The 16,689-nt window shown below is 38.7% G+C and overlaps 1 protein-coding gene across 1 annotated transcript in view; it reads left to right on the forward strand.

Annotated features, from left to right (window-relative positions):
- Positions 1 to 16,689, forward strand: part of MAP3K15 (mitogen-activated protein kinase kinase kinase 15) — an 89,981-nt gene that overhangs the window by 51,396 nt on the left and 21,896 nt on the right. The window contains exons 16-20 of the mRNA XM_083362918.1: positions 1,332 to 1,459; positions 1,882 to 2,012; positions 2,310 to 2,415; positions 6,253 to 6,410; positions 11,935 to 12,118. Coding sequence (XP_083219044.1) covers positions 1,332 to 1,459; positions 1,882 to 2,012; positions 2,310 to 2,415; positions 6,253 to 6,410; positions 11,935 to 12,118 — 707 coding nt within the window. The remainder of the gene's footprint in view (positions 1 to 1,331; positions 1,460 to 1,881; positions 2,013 to 2,309; positions 2,416 to 6,252; positions 6,411 to 11,934; positions 12,119 to 16,689) is intronic.

The raw sequence follows: 16,689 nt of genomic DNA on the forward strand, positions 1-16,689 counted from the left end.
GGAGAGAAGCAACCTAGAACTAAGGAGAAACTTCCTGACAGTTAGAACAATTAACCAGTGGAACAACCTGCCTCTAGAAGTGGTGAATGCTCCAACACCGGAAGTTTTTAAGAAGAGACTGGACAGCCATTTGTCTGAAATGGTATACGGTTTCCTGCCTTAGCAGGGGGTTGGACTAGATGACCTCCAAGGTCCCCTCCAACTACTACTACTACTACTACTACTTCTTCTTCTTCTTCTTCTTCTTCTTCTTCTTCTTCTTCTTCTTCTTCTTATTATTATTATTATTATTATTATTATTATTATTATTATAGTTTAATCCACTTTCACTGTTTTATGTTTACATGTTTGATGACAAACAGCCTTATGTTTATAAGTGACAGTTTTCCTACTAAGCACCTGCATGTCATAAGCATTTGGATTAAAATTACCATATTAAAATCAAATCTGATGTTTTTTAATTTTTATTTGGTGTGCGTTGGAAGAGGGGTAGTCTTATATGGCGAGTATAGCCCAAACCCTATAATTTAACAGGAAATGTAGGGGGTCGTCTTATACGCCCAGTCATCTTATACGCTGGAAAATATGGTATTAATCTTGAGGACAGATTTTAACATTTATCCACAATTTTGGAGAGTATGTGTTTACTCTCTCTTGATTATGAAATGCTGAGGATACTATGAATTAATTTCAAGTCATTCCTTTATAGTAAGCAAATTACAGTTAAGTGTGCAGTGAAAGAAAAGTCACATTGCTACATGTTTTGAGATAATGGGCAGGTGAAGATCTAGATCACTGCAGTCTCATCCCCAGACTTTTGCCAATACAGCCATAAAGTAGACTAAAGAGCAAATTCACATTGCTCCATGATTGAAATTGCATGACCAAGGTGAACTAGAAGATGTTGCAGTTACACATGTAGAGATAGGAAGGGAAAAATAAAATATGTTAGCTGACTTATTTCTCCTAACTTCTTGCTTAGTTTTCCTTGTATCTCCTGGATAAAGGAACAAAAGAATATTCAATTTATTGAGACCATATTTATCTGCATACGTTTGCTGAAACATTATGAATCATTGCAAAACCTTTGCTGCTCATTATGTGACTTTATTCTACTACTTTAAAAAACAGTAGTTAACACATGTCAACTGTCCCACTTGTCACATTCAATCAAAGAAACTGTTGGCTATTTTAAATCACCAAGAGTGTAGCTTTATTGAAAGATCCATCTAGGTACAGCAGAATCAAAGACATAATGTGATTTATGTAGGCTAAAAGGTTTTCTTCTACTTTTTAAGACTCCTCTTTTTCTTTATATATCTTCATGATAGATATTCTCAGCCACTGCATGAAGAAATTGCTCTTCACAAATATCTAAAACACCGAAATATTGTTCAGTATCTTGGTTCTGTTTCTGAAGATGGATATATTAAAATCTTCATGGAACAAGTTCCTGGTGGTTTGTATTCATTTAATCATATATTATATATAAGTAGAAATCAGAAAGAACCTAGAATTCAGGCTCAAATAATTTGTATTTTAAACATTTGCGAAAGTATTGCATTACCTCTAATTATATTGCAATTAACTCAGTCCAAATAAGAAAATGCATCCAACATCTCATGCTGAATCCATGATTTCCTGAACTTCCGTATCCCAGTGTAATTTATCTTAGATAAATAGAATCAGGTTGCTAGAATTATTAGACTCAGACACAAAATGTTCATTTTTGATTAGCTCATATTGAATTTCTGCAAATGATTGTCTTAAGAGTAATACTGTACTTATTTTTGAGAACTTTATTTATAAAATACATAAAAATCAAACTACATCATATTTATAATCTGACTGACTTTACAGCTTATTTTTTTTCTTCTATAGGAAGTCTTTCTGCACTCCTTAGATCAAAATGGGGACCAATGAAAGAGCCCACCATTAAGTTTTATACCAAGCAGATACTAGAAGGTTTGAAATATCTCCATGAGAATCAGATTGTACACAGAGACATAAAAGTGAGCATATATTGTTTACCATTGCAGGTTTTAAAAAAATAAATATTTAAGAAGTGTTACTATTCTACTAATGCTAGGAATCTTCATAAATTTCTATGAATATCTAATAAGACCTGGAGCACTCCCGTTCACCATTTCCCTATGGATTCTCTTTGCAAAGTAGATAGAGATAGGGAAGGAAACAACCATTTTTGCCCCGATCTGGAATAAGTTATGTGATTAATAACTGAGGCAGAATTCAAACAGATTGTTCCTGGAGATTTCAATACATTACACTTATTTTCTATTTGTCTTTAGGGAGACAATGTTTTAGTTAATACGTACAGTGGAGTAGTAAAGATTTCTGATTTTGGAACTTCTAAACGCCTTGCAGGAGTCAATCCATGTACAGAAACATTTACAGGTAAGAACAGAAATGTTCTAGAATGTGTGTATTTCGTTTTGTAGGTAAGATCCTATTTGGTCACACATGGAACTTAGTACCAACAGTAGTCAATGTATGTAAAAATAAATAGGAAGGATAGAGAACAATATCCTTCAGTTAACTTTTCATTATTCTACCAATACTCTCACTATTTAGTAAAAAGCTAACTTCAGAAGCATAGGTACTTATTTATTCAATAGCAGAGAATATGGTCTTGACCTATTATAAAACTTTTTTCTTCTGTTCAGTTGTGTCCAATTATCAAGAGATTGCCTGGACAAGTCTCTTCAATTTTATTAGTAATGTTTTTCAGAAATGTTTTTTTCCATTGCCTGCTTCCTAGGACTGAGAACGTGACTAAGCCCAAGATCACTCAACTGTCTTCATGCCTAAGTCAGGACTAAAACTCTTAGCCTCCTGGTTTCTAGTTCAGTGCCTTAACCACTACACCAAACTGGCTCTATAAAACCCTTTATGGTTTATCAGTGCTTTTTTTGTAAAAGAAAAAGGTGCCGGAACTCACACATGTCATACAACCCGCCTTGCCTACCCTACAAGGTTCCATCCAAAAAAGGTGCCGGAACTCCATTCTGAGCGTTCTATGAGAAAAAAGCCCTGTGGTTTATAAAGAAGGTACAAAGTACATTTGACTTCATTGCCAATGAAGAGAAGCTATAAGTATCCAAAATACACTGTTCCCTTTATTTAACATTTGTATCAAGGTTCATACTGACTGCCCTAGGCTTTGCCAACCTGGTGTTCTTTAGATTCTTAGGGCTGGGTCTCAAGAAAATTTTGAAAACTGCAGTCCGGCACATCAGAAGTGAACAAAACTGGTCTCTCTGTGCAAACAAAATTGCAAAGGCAGATTGGTATTCATTGGGGCCTAGGTGGGAATGGTGACTTGGTGGCTTTGGTGTTTCAAATCTCATAATGTATTTCAAGGCATTTAAGCTTTTGTAAAATCATTTTATCAAGCTTGCCAGTATTTTATATCTTTTATTTTATGTAATAATCTTAGAAGTTCTGCCAAAATATATTTGTTCGTGCATTTATAGTCCAGATTTTATTGGAGCTTATGTTCAAATAAATGTTAAGTTAGGATTTCTGTATCAAATATTAAGCAAAAACAAAGGAAACTGTTCTTATATAGACTCTTTTTCAATGAAATTTTTTTTTTGCAACTCAAAGGTTGTTTTTTCAATTTAGTCCTTTTTTCTGCTTTTTAACAGGGTACTGTTAAGTGATGTCAAATAATTCTTAACAATCTTTTTGTTTTTCTCGTTTTCACCAATTTTCAATAATATCCTCCTATTTAATAATGAACAAATTGGTAAAGAGGATAAACTGTAGCCTTTTATTATTAATATATGTTTTGGCTTTTTATGGTTTTTAAAAAGAATCTGTATTGTGAACTGCCATGGAACTTAGCTATTAAAAATAGCATAAAAAACCTTGTTTGCTCCTATTGTTCAATACTTATTTAAAAATGGCATTATTATTATTTTATCCTGCTTTTATTACTTTTAAGTAACTCTAGGTGGTGAACATACATAGTCCTCCTTCCTCCTCACTTCTTTTATTAATTGGATTAATTCATACTACTCACTCTTTTCTCCTGTTAAGATCAAATTCATAGACTTCCACACTTCGTAGTAGTCACCAGATAGGTCTTACATGTTGATCTCTGCTGCCAGTCATAGTGTTGATGGATTGATGAGTCACATAAAGTTGTTCTTATGCTATATGCAGTATCTTTGTTATTGATAAGGACAGCAATAATCCATTTTGACAACTTTTAGCGAGGTCAAGCCACGCCAAAGCTCATTTTAGTCCCAGTATGCTCTCACAATTTTATTGGAGATAAATAACATCTAAGGTCTATAATTTAAATGCTACCTTATAAGCCATTATACTGGTCCCTTCTGCCTAATTTATTTGTACAACTATTATCCATGCAAGCAATAATAAATAGCTGCATTCATTGCTGATCAGGTTAAGATAGTTTATAGACCAGACCTCTTGTCTTTTTCAACAAACCAGTAATTCATTAATAGCCTCAGTAAAATTCTGAGAGAATTACTGCTGGATAAATGGTATATGAGTACAACTTTTAAAAAATTACACAGACTATTATAAAGAATATCACCTTAGAAGTTTAAAATTAATCCAGGATTTAGAAAATGATTGGATGACATAAAATGCCACGGCTTTATTCAAGTTGAATAAGTGAAAATCTGGTCAGCAACCTGGATAATATTCACTAGAATATATTCACTGAACATATATTCCTATTCAATTCAGGAATATATAAATAAATGTAGGTATAATATAACTATTTTTACACAATCATCTACTAATTTATGGTGTAAGAAAAATAGTTTTAAACATTAGAAAAACTAAAGAGATCATTGCTGATTTCAGAAAAGGCAGACACAGCGACATTCCTCTATGTATTAATGATTCACTTGTGGAGATGGTTATCAGCATCAAATTCCTGGGTGTGCAGTTAACGAGTAGGCTGGCTTGGTTGCTCAACTGAGACACTGATGAAGCAGGCACAACAGCGCCTGCATTTTCTGCATCGCATGAGAAAAACACAACTTCCTTCTCCTATCCTTACCACTTTCAATAGAGGGACGATCGAGAGCATCCTGTCGTATTGCATTACTGGTTTGGAAGCATCACTGCTTCAGATAGGAAGGCAGTGCAGAGAGTGGTGAGGATGACAGAAAAGATTATTGGCAGTTCACTTCCTTCTATCCAGGACATAGCATAGAAGCGTTGCTTGAGCAGGGTCCGCATTCTCTGGCATGCTACACATCTTCTTCATGACCTGTTTACCTTGTTACCTTCTGGGAGGAGGCTTCATGGTATCCGAAGCAGAACATCCAGATTCAGTCACAGTTTTGTTCCATACAGTATTACTCTTGTGAATTCTCAAGCTTCCACTTTCCACTATGTGTTCAAGATGGACAGTGATTAATATTTATATTTATTAATATGTAAGGGTATAGGTATATACATGTGTTGTATATGGCAGGTTTATATGTGCATTTTGTATGTATACACCCTTTAGAGCAGGCAACAGAATTTCACTTTCAATGTGTGCCAGTGTGCCCAAAGTAAAAAATGACAATAAAGATTAGCTTCACAAGTTTAGTATTTAATAGCACATTTTTTCATTGTATAATGTTGAGTAATTAAGCTTTTGAATATGCAGAAGCCTAGAAGATGCACTGAAGCATATTTTTTCAATATTATTGGAAGGAACATATTTCTTTTCCATAGGTAAAGGTAAAGGTTCCCCCGCACATGTGTGCTAGTCGTTTCCAACTCTAGGGGCTGGTGCTCATCTCCGTTTCAAAGCTGAAGAGCCAGCGCTTGTCCGAGGACGTCTCCATGGTCATGTGGCCGGCATGACTAGACGCCAAAGGCACACGGAACGCTGTTACCTTCCTACTGTAGTGGTCCCTACTTTTCTACTTGCATTTTTATGTGCTTTCGAACTGCTAGGTTGGCAGAAGCTGGGATGAGTAACACTCTGTTACGCGGCACTCGGGATTCGACCCGCCAAATTGCCGACCTGATCGACAAGCTCAGCGTCCTAACCCACTGAGCCACTGTGTCCCTTCTTTTCCATAAGTAGAGGCAAACATCTAAACAAATTGTAGTAAAACAGTTTAGCAGTCAAGAGTTACCAGTATTGATACTGGTCTACCTGTTAAATTCATCAGTATTATAACTGCAGTTTATATATTGAAAGTAGAGAATAGTCTGTTCACATAATGCTTCTTTTATCCTCCCTAATTTTAGGTACTTTGCAATATATGGCTCCAGAGATCATTGATAAGGGCCCTCAAGGATATGGTGCACCAGCTGATATTTGGTCCCTGGGATGTACTGTCATTGAAATGTCAACAGGAAAGGCTCCATTTCATGAGCTTGGGGAGCCACAAGCAGCAATGTTCAAAGTAAGAAACGAATTGAGACTTAAAACAAAAGTTGTCTAAATATGTTCACCTTTCCTGTTAAGTTAGGAAATGTACATCTAGATCAGCCGAATAAACCCTGGTGATGAATGAATAAGAGTGACAGATGTTGCAGGAAATCGTCCTCACATTCAATATAATAATAATAATAATAATAATAATAATAATAATAATAATAATAATAATAATAATAATAATAATAATAATAATAAGTTGGAAGGGATCTTGGAGGTCATCTAGTCCAACCTCTGGCTCAGGCAGGAAGCCCTATACCATTTCAGACAAATGGCTGTCCAGTCGCTTCTTAAAAACTTCCAGTGTTGGAGCATTCACAGCTTCTGGAGGCAGGTTATTCCACTGAGTAATTGTTCTAATTGTCAGGAAATTTCTCCTTAGTTCTAGGTTGCTTCTCTCTTTGGTTAGTTTCTATCTGTTGCTTCTTGTCCTGCCTTCAGGTGCTGTGGAGAATAGCTTGACTCCCTCTTCCTTGTGGCAACCCCTGAGATATTGGAACATTGCTATCATGTCACCCCTCATCCTTCTCTTCATTAAACTAGACATACCCAATTCCAGCAGCCGTTCCTATATGTTTTAGCCTAATCATCTTTGTTGGTCGTCTCTGTACTCTTTCTAGAGTCTCAACATCTTTTTTACATCATGGTGACCATAAATTAGTGTTACAAAATGAACTTTTTGTAACAAAGGAGTCTATGTAAGAAATAGCATTGAAAGAAGGTACAGCTGGGTTCTGCAACGTGCCTATAAAAATGAAAATTTAAGTCCATATCCAATTTGATAGAGACATAAACTTGGCAAGTTTGCTTTCTGAATGATCTGAGGAAATACTATAAACATGAACCCTGGTTTAACTAGGTTAAGATTTTCAGGGTCTAATCCTTCTAGCCCTCATTTATCTGATCAATCCTTCCATTTATTAATTCAAGAGAGTCACCCATAAATTTAGTAGGTGGAAAACTGAGTTGAATATTACTAAAACATTGATAACATCTTATTCATAACAGGGAATTACTTCTGCCACCTGTTTCAGATAGATTCTTAAACAATATAGTAATAAGTTGTTGTTGTTAGCTGCCAAGTCGTGTCCGACCCATCGCGACCTTATGGACAACATTCCTCCAGGCCTTCCTGTCCTCTACCATCTTCTGGAGTCCATTTAAGCTCATGCCTACTGCTTCAGTGACTCCATCACTGTCGTCCCGTTCTTCTCTTGCCCTCAATCTTTCCCAGCATTAGGCTCTTCTCCAGTGAGTCCTTCCTTCTCATTAGGTGGCCAAAGTATTTGAGTTTTAGCTTCAGGATCTGGCCTTCTAAAGAGCAGTCAGGGTTGATCTCCTCTAGGTCTGACCGGTTTGATCACCTTGCAGTCCAAGGGACTCACAGGAGTCTTCTCCAGCACCACAGTTCAAAGGCCTCAATTCGTTGGCTCTCAGCCTTTTTATGGTCCAACTTTCACTGCCATACATTGCAACTGGGAAGACCATAGCCTTGACTATACGCACTTTTGTTGACAGGGTGATATCTCTGCTTTTCAGTGTGCTGTCTAGATTTGCCATGGCTTTCCTCCCAAGGAGCAAACATCTTTTAATTTCTTGGCTACAGTCCCCATCTGCAGTGATCTTGGAGCCCAGGAAAATAAAATCTGTCACTACCTCCATTTCTTCCCCATCTATTTGCCAGGAATTGAGAGGGCCGGATGCCATGATCTTGGTTTTCTTAATGTTAAGTTTCAACCCAAGTTTTGCACTCCTTCTTCACCCGCAACAAGAGGCTCTTTAGTTCTTCACTTTCTGCCATTAGAGTGGTATCATCTGCATATCTTAGGTTGTTGATATTTCTTCCAACAATCTTAATTCCAACTTTTGATTCATCAAGCCCTGCCTTTCTCATGATGTGCTCCGGATATAATTTAAATAGGCAGGGTGACAGTATACAGCCTTGCCGGACTCCTTTCCCAATTTTGAACCAGTCAGTGGTTCAAATGTGTGTCCAGTTCTCACTGTTGCTTCTTGGCCCACATATAGGTTTCTCAAGAGACAACTGAGATGGTCTGGTACTCCCATCTCTTTAAGAACTTGCTACAGTTTGTTATGATTCACACAATCAAAGGCTTTAGCATTGTCAATGAAGCAGAAGTAGATGTTTTTCTGGAACTCTCTAGCTTTCTCCATGATCCAGCGTATGTTGGCAATTTGATCTCTAGTTCCTCTGCCTCTTCGAAATCCTGCCTGTACTTCTGGTAGTTCTCGATCCACATACTGCTGGAGTCTAGCTTGTAGGATTTTAAGCATAACTTTACTAGTATGAGAAATGAGTGCAATGGTGTGATAGTTTGAACATTCTTTGGCACTGCCTTTCTTTGGAATTGGAATGTAAACTGATCTTTTCCAATCCTGTGGCCACTGTTGAGTTTTCCAAATTTGCTGGCAAATTGAGTGTAGCACTTTTACTGCATTGTCTTTTAAGATTTTGAATAGCTCAGCTGGAATACTGTCACCTCCACTAGCTTTGTTGTTGCTCAGCTTTTCTAAGGCCCACTTCACTTCACATTCTAGGATGTCTGGCTCGAGGTCAGTGACCACCTCATTGTGATTATCAGGGATGTTAAGCTCATTCTTGTATAGTTCTTCTGTGTAATTTTGCCACCTCTTCTTAATCTCTTCTGCCTCTGTTAGGTCCCTGCCATTTTGGTCCTTTATCATGCTCATTTTTGCATGAAACGTTCCCTTCATCTCTCCAATTTTCTTGAAAAGATCTCTGGTCCTCCCTATTCTATGATTTTCTTCTATTTCTTTGCACTGTTCATTTAAGAAGGCATTCTTATCTCTTCTAGCTATTCTCTGGAATTCTGCATTCAATTGGGCATATCTTTCTTTTTCTCCCTTGCCTTTCACTTCCCTCCTTTCCTCAGCTGTATGCAAAGCTTCCTCAGACAGCCATTTTGCTCTCTTGCATTTCTTTTTCTTTTGGATGGTTTTGGTTGCTACCTGTTGTACAATGTTGTGAACCTCTGTCCATAGTTCTTCAGGCACTCTGTCTATCAGATCTAATTCCTTAAATCTATTTGTCACCTCTAGTGTATATTCAACAGGGATATGATTGAATTCATACCTGAGTGGCCTAGTGCTTTTCTCTACTTTCTTCAGTTTAAGTCTAAACTTTGCAATGAGAAGCTCATGGTCTGAGCCACAGTCAGCTGCTGGTCTTGTTTTTACTGACTGTATAGAGCTTCTCCATCTTTGACTGCAGAGCATATAGTCAATCTGATTTCTGTGTTGACCGTCTGGTGATGTCCATGTGTAGAGCCGTCTCTTGGGTTGTTAGAAAAGAGTGTTTGCTATGACCATCATATTCTCTTGACAAAATTCTATCAGCCTGTGCCCTGCTTCATTTTGTACTCCAAGGCCAAACTGCCTGTTATTCCGGTTATCTTTTGGCTTCCTACTTAACATTCCAATCCCCCATGATGATAAGGACATCATTTTTGGTATTAGTTCTATAAGGTGCCGTAGAGCTTCATAGAACCGGTAATAAGTACTGTAGCAGTAATCATAATGTGGCCTTTTCTTTTTCCATGGGGATGAATTCAACTCATCTAGTGAAGATGGTAGCTTAAATGTGCACTACGCATTACCTTAGAATGTGGCTTGTTCATTTTGACTTAATGTGATAAGTGAACCCAATTATTGTGCATGTCTTATGAGGTCCTGCCGGTTTAATCAAGAAACCAGGGTAGTCGTGATATTTGCTTTATATTGATGCTGTGTTTTTCCATCCCCTCTGGTACTTGCATTGTGAAATCCCATACATGTATGTAAGCTGATTTTGTATTATGACATCACTGCATAGTTTGTGTTATTTCACTTGCTCAGATGCTTCTCTTATTATCAGAAATATTTAAAGGTACAAAACTGGCTCCTAGCTAATTTCATCCTGTCAGGCAGGGGGTCAGAAAATAAGTGTGCTAGCAAAACATAGAGAGAAAGGAATCATCCTTTAATTAGCAACGTCAGATAAACAGGAAACTGGAACAAAAATAAAGGTGTTTCTACCTCTGTCTTTACTGTCTGGTAAGTTATAAAATGCTGAGAATCAATACAATTGAAGTCACACTCTACACAACTAAATGTGGCAATTTTCATCAATATAACAACTTCCAGATATTTTTCAAGAGAAGGTCTAGGCCAGGGTGTCTTATAGTTTTGAAGACAGGTGCAGGTAGTTGTTGACAAATCTGCCCAGCTCAGGAAGGATCAAATCTGGTGTGGTAGGCAGCCTTGTGTTAAGCATTCATTGCCACAGCCACCTGCAAAGCAAGTGACAATTGAAGATTTAGGTGACTTGCAGGTGCATTGAACCTTTTAAAGATTAGGGCATCCCATTCAAAACATGCTGAATCCTAGTCCCTGGGTAAGTTTTTTATTTATCTTCTGAGTTTATGGATTTAACTTCAGCTTGTTTTCCATTATCCAATTTTGACTAGGGTAAGAAGCTGACTTTTGCTGAATGCATTTAAAGATAAATTGCTATTGTAAATCTACAATAGTGGAATGGCTTGCCTTCAGATATTGTGAGCACCCCATCACTGGAGATTTTTAAGAAGAGACTGGACAGTCACTTGTCTGAGATGGTATAGGTTCTCCTGCTTGAGCGAGGGGCTGGACTAGAAGACCTCAAAGGTCCCTTCCAGCTCTATTCGATTCTAAATCTTGATTACTGAGGCAGGCTGTTTCAATTTACCCATTTAGCTGCTGTTGTGCCCTCAGATCAGTTCTGTTCTCTTTAATTAGGTTTCAAGATATTTGTGTATAGTTGTACTTGAGAACAGTAATCATGGTGGATGAATTTGAATAAAAAAGGTCAAGATCTTTAAAAGTCTCTGTGAGAAGTTTCACTGCAATTAAAAAGTTATAGTCATTTTATCTGTGTCCTTTAAAATTCTTATAATTTTGTGCTTGTCCATGACCATTTACAGTATTTTAATGCTGTAAATACTTTAATTGATAACTTATAAAATACAATATTGTACTACATAAAAAATAAAGTTAAACTACAATGTAAATCAATAAAAGACTGGAAACAAATATTGTATCTATAGCAAAAAATAGCATTGTTTTCAGATGTGTCTTGGATGGAACCTCTCCTTGGCCAGAAACTTGTGACCTAGATTTACTGGGAACTTGGCTATTCTTCAAATGTAAGACCCAATATTAATGTGAAGCCTCAGGCTTGGACACCCTGTTTTAGTACTGGGACTTCAGAACCAAATTCTGAAGTATTCAATAGATCAGCTTCATAAATGTTAGTTATTATTTTAGGCCATATAATTTGAGACAGACCATAGTTTGTAATACAGTTAACATAAGCTTCAGTTAATTGAAAAACTTTTATTTCTCACTTTTACTACTTTAATGCACACAATAAAACAATCCAATATTGAATTAATTTTTAATTTTCAAATAACACAGACAACCTTTATTATTTACAGGTTGGGATGTTCAAAATCCACCCTGAAATCCCTGAATCACTTTCTGCTGCAGCTATAGGTTTTATCTTGCTCTGCTTTGAACCTGATCCAAATAAACGTGTTACAGCATCTGATTTACTTAAAGACTTGTTCTTAAAACAAGTGAACAAAGGCAAGAAAAATAGAATTGCATTCAAACCTTCAGGTAAAACAAAAAAAAATCAGCATGTGTACAGCACAGCTAAGAATTATGTAAGAATAATGAGATGAAATTGATTGATTTCCATATGTGGCAAGAATTATAATTTATAGATGAAAATTATGCTTTCTTTGCAAACAATCCATATTTAGACTCTGGCATGGCCAGAGAAATTTGACAAAAAAAAATCCTGTCTGACAGCCATTGTCAATTAACGCTCTGGCAGTACAGGTATAGATCACTCTAAAGTAGCTTCTTCTGCTTATATTGTACAATTAATGTTATGGTAATAACCCTACCCCTAAATGATCTGTACAAAACAAGAGTCCTGGGGGACTTCCGGTGGCGGCGCGGCGCCGAAGACAGCCGTTTCGGGCTGTCCGCTTCGCAGCTGTGTTTATTCACCGAAAACAGCGCCGATCAGCTGTTTAGGTGGATTTGAAGCCCCCTCCTTGGGAGAAGAGGAGGGGGTGAGGCCCCAGGTAGAGGTTGAGCTCTCCGGGGCCACCTGAGCTGAAAGCTTGGGCGGCTGAAGGATTGAGCCCCCCCGAAGCCTGGGTTGCTCCGAGCTGCTCAGCGTCTCTGCTCCGGGATTTTTGGAGCAGAGCCAGGCGTTAGCGACCACCCCTGCCAGAAGGAAAGACTTTGGAGTAATAAGGAGCAGGCAGAGCGGTACAGGAGGTCAAGGTGGAGTGGACTTTTATTTTTACTCCCTAGCTCAATGGACTTTATAGCTTGAAAGTGAAAGTACGCAACAAGTGAAAGTGGGGAAAGATGGCGGCTAAATCTTCCTCTAAAGTTCTTCGGAGTGCGGGAAATTCCCCGGTGCAACAGACATCGTTGCAAGCTTTGCTTCCTCCTGCACCTCCTGTGGCATTGACGCTGAAGGACTTACAAGATGCCTTTGCAAAGCAATCTCAGGTAATGTCAGAAATGATGGATGATAAGATGGCAAGGCTGGAGGAGAAACTGGAGAAACTGGAGGAGAGGATGAAAGAGAAGTTTAATATAATGGAGGAGAGGATGGAAGAGAAGTTCAGTGCAATGAGGGTAGACATTTTGTCTACAGTTGAAAGCGTGGCTGAATGTGTGCAACATTTGGACGAAAAAGTGGAGGATCTTAGTCAAAAGAACTCTATACTAGAAATAAAGGTACTGGAGAATGAAAATTTAAGGGATAAAATGGACGGAGAATTGAGCCTTGTCCACTATCACCAGATGCAGTATGCTATTAGAATCAGGGGCTTAAAAGAGAATCCTAAAGAAGACTTAAAGCAGCTGATTTCTGAGGCTTTGGAAGCAGTATTGGGCCAGCCAGCATCTGAAATAGAGGGATGTATGGATAAAATTTTTTCTGTAAATTCATGGATTGCAAGGCAGAGGAAGCTACCTAGAGATGTGGTGGTCTATTTTACAAAGAGAGCAACTAGAGATGAAGTTATTCAAGCTGCTTATGATACTAAAGTTGTGGTTGCTGAGCAAGAAGTCCTGGTTCTAAAAGAGATTCCTCCAAAGATCTTAAGGAGAAGGAAAGATTTTGCATTTCTTGTGCAGGAACTTAAGCAACGTGATATTAAGTTTAGATGGGAGATTCCAGTCGGATTGGTGGTGATGCACGAAGGTAAAAGATATCGTCTGGTTACTGTGACTCAGGCGCGTGATTTCTATAGCAATGTTTTAAAAGCAACCCCTCTATCACTCTTGGAAGCTGCAAAGGGAGCTGGAGAGGGAAAACCTCAAGAGGCTGAAGGTGGACAGACAGAGGAGAATGGTGCTGGAGGGGATCAAGTTATAGCTTCATCGGCTGCTGCTGGAGAGCAGAGGTTGACGCGTGCCGCTTTAAGACGAGCAAGACAAGTACAAGAGCAAGACCAGCAGAAGTTTATGGAACTCTCAAAGCGTACTTACAGTGAAGCTGTGGGAGGAGCGCGGCCCAAAGAAAATAGAGGGGCTATTGAGGATGTGCTCCAAAAGCTTCGGGGCGCCAAGCATGGCGACTAAATTTCTAACTTGGAATGTTAATGGATTAAATTCACCACAGAAGAGAAAGAAAGTTTTTCAATATTTAAAACAATTTAAGATTGATGTTATATGCTTGCAAGAAACGCATATTAGGGTTATGGACCAAAAATATTTATCGAACTCAAGGTTGGGCACGCAATTTGTTGCCTCTGCGATGAATAAGAAAAACGGAGTGGTTGTCTACGTGAAAAGTACTCTAACAGCGGAATTAATTGAAGCAGATAAGCAAGGAAGATATGTTATGATAGATTTGCTGTTAGAAGGTAAAAAAACGCTTCTAGTTGGACTGTATGCTCCTAATCAACAACAAGCTGACTTTTTTAGTCTACTTCATACAAAGCTTACTCAATTGGATTGCAAATCGTTTATTTTTATGGGAGACTGGAATGGTGTTTTGGACGTACAGATGGATAAGGCTGGCTCTTTTAAGCGTGTTCCAAGTCATGCCAGATTGCCTAAATCTTTTTTTGAAATGAAGGGCGATTTGGAACTGCGAGATATCTGGCGTGACACACACCTACATGAAAAGGATTATACTTTTTTTTCTGACAGACATCAAACTTTTTCCAGGATTGATTTTATTTTGTTGACTAATGATTTTTTTCCTAGGATTAAGAAGGTAAAGATCTGTGCAAGAACTATTTCTGACCATAGTCCAGTTTGGTTAGAGATCAATAAGGACAATAGGGATAGGCGCTCGTGGCGTGTAAATGAGAATTTGTTTACTAATCAGAGAAATGTGGAAGAATGTAAACAGCAGATGAAGGATTTTTTTGAAATTAATATGAACAAGGATACCTCTATGGATATGGTTTGGGATGCTAGCAAGGCCTACATGAGAGGAGTGTTGATATATATAAATAATAAATGCAGACGTACTTTGGAAGCCAGAAGGAAAGAATTGGAGAATGAAATTAGGGAAAAAGAAAAGGCCTTAATTTTGAAGCCATTGGATGTGAAGACTAAGGAGGTTATTAAGCTATTAAGAGGACAATTTGATAAATTGATGGCTGATCAAGTGGCAACCAATTTGCGGTTTGCCAGGCATAATACTTTTTGCAATGCTAAAAAGCCAGGTAGATGGCTAGCTTACAGACTAAGGAAAAAGCAAAGGGCTTCTAATATAGATAAAATTGAACATAAGGGAAAGGTTGTGTTTCAACAGGATCTTATTAAGGAAGCCTTTGTGGATTTTTATTCTAAATTATATGCTAAGGAGAAGATTAATGAAAAAGACATTGATGTATATTTGGAGAACGCTAGCATCCCGGTTCTTACGGAAGCACAAAAAGAGGAGATTAATCAATTGATAACAGAAGAAGAAATTCTTATAGCAATTAAGGAATTGAAGGTGGATAAAGCGCCAGGGTGGAGGAAGATGGTACAGCCTCTGATCTAGGAGGAACAACCAGAGGAGCAGGATGAAGCAGTCCCAGGTCTCTCTGGACTCGGAAGGTTGCTAGAGAGGAAGAGGGGGGCGCAGGATGACCGAGCAAGGGGGGGAAGAGATGGAAATGGCAGGCAGCACAGAGGAGCGACGGAGCTCCAGAGATGAGTAACTGCCTTCCCTGCCCAATCCCCAAGAGTGGAGAACGGAGAGGAGGCAGAATCAGTGCCAGGCAACTCAACTAGTCTGGAGGAGGACACCCCGCCCCTCTTCACAAGACTCACCTGGAGAACAGGATTTAAGGAGATGCCATGTGGAGGGGCTTTTGTCAGGAACAAGTGGTGTATTTGCCATCAACTTTTGCCATGATTCAACAAATTTTGCTGTTACTGATGACTTGGTGCCTTGCTTTGCCTTGCCTAGCCTTGCCATGTGCGAGTTTGCAGTGACCCAGCTCAGGTTTGGTTTGGGCCATGACCCTGGCAAACTCTCTACAGGGGGGCAGGTTGAGCTGTCTCCAGGTGCTTTGGCTGATGTGGTCGTCACTGCTGCAGAACTGGATTCATTGGCAGATGTCACACCATTGGTTGCTATGACTGGAAGTGGCTGGCCATTGAGTTGTGCAATTCAGATGAGGTCTTTGCATACCTTGAGTTTCTCAGAAAAAAACCCACATGAATGTCATGGCTTGCTCCATCAGTTGGCTTGCCCATGCTCCTTGCCTATCTCCTCTTCTTCCTCCAGTTTTCCCAGTTCCATTTGTTCCCATTGATGGCTGCCATGTCCTACATGGGTGAAAATCAACCCCATGGGTCATCCTTCCCAATCTTCCCTCCCCCTGACACCCAGGGACCACCTGGGTCTCAGCGGGTCACTGCAGCTTTCTGCCTCTCCCTTCTACTTGGAAACATCCAGTCCTAGAGGAGGCCTGGACGAAGTCTCCCCACAGCATTCAATCTTTTCCTGATCACTCCCTTGAACGTGTGTACATTCGCTATAGTAGAGGTGATGTCCTCTCAAGGTTGACCACAATTGCAGATTCTGCCTAATGTCAGATCTGCCCCAGTCTTATCCCTTAGGGGAGAAAAACCCCTCAACTTCACTTGTTTGAAGTGAAAGGTACTTTTACTAAGAGTTGCTGATTGCAGTAAAGTCAGGCAGAATCTTC

This window comes from Vipera ursinii, assembly GCF_947247035.1.
Source record: "Vipera ursinii genome assembly, chromosome: 4".
Taxonomy (NCBI): Eukaryota; Metazoa; Chordata; class Lepidosauria; order Squamata; family Viperidae; genus Vipera; species Vipera ursinii.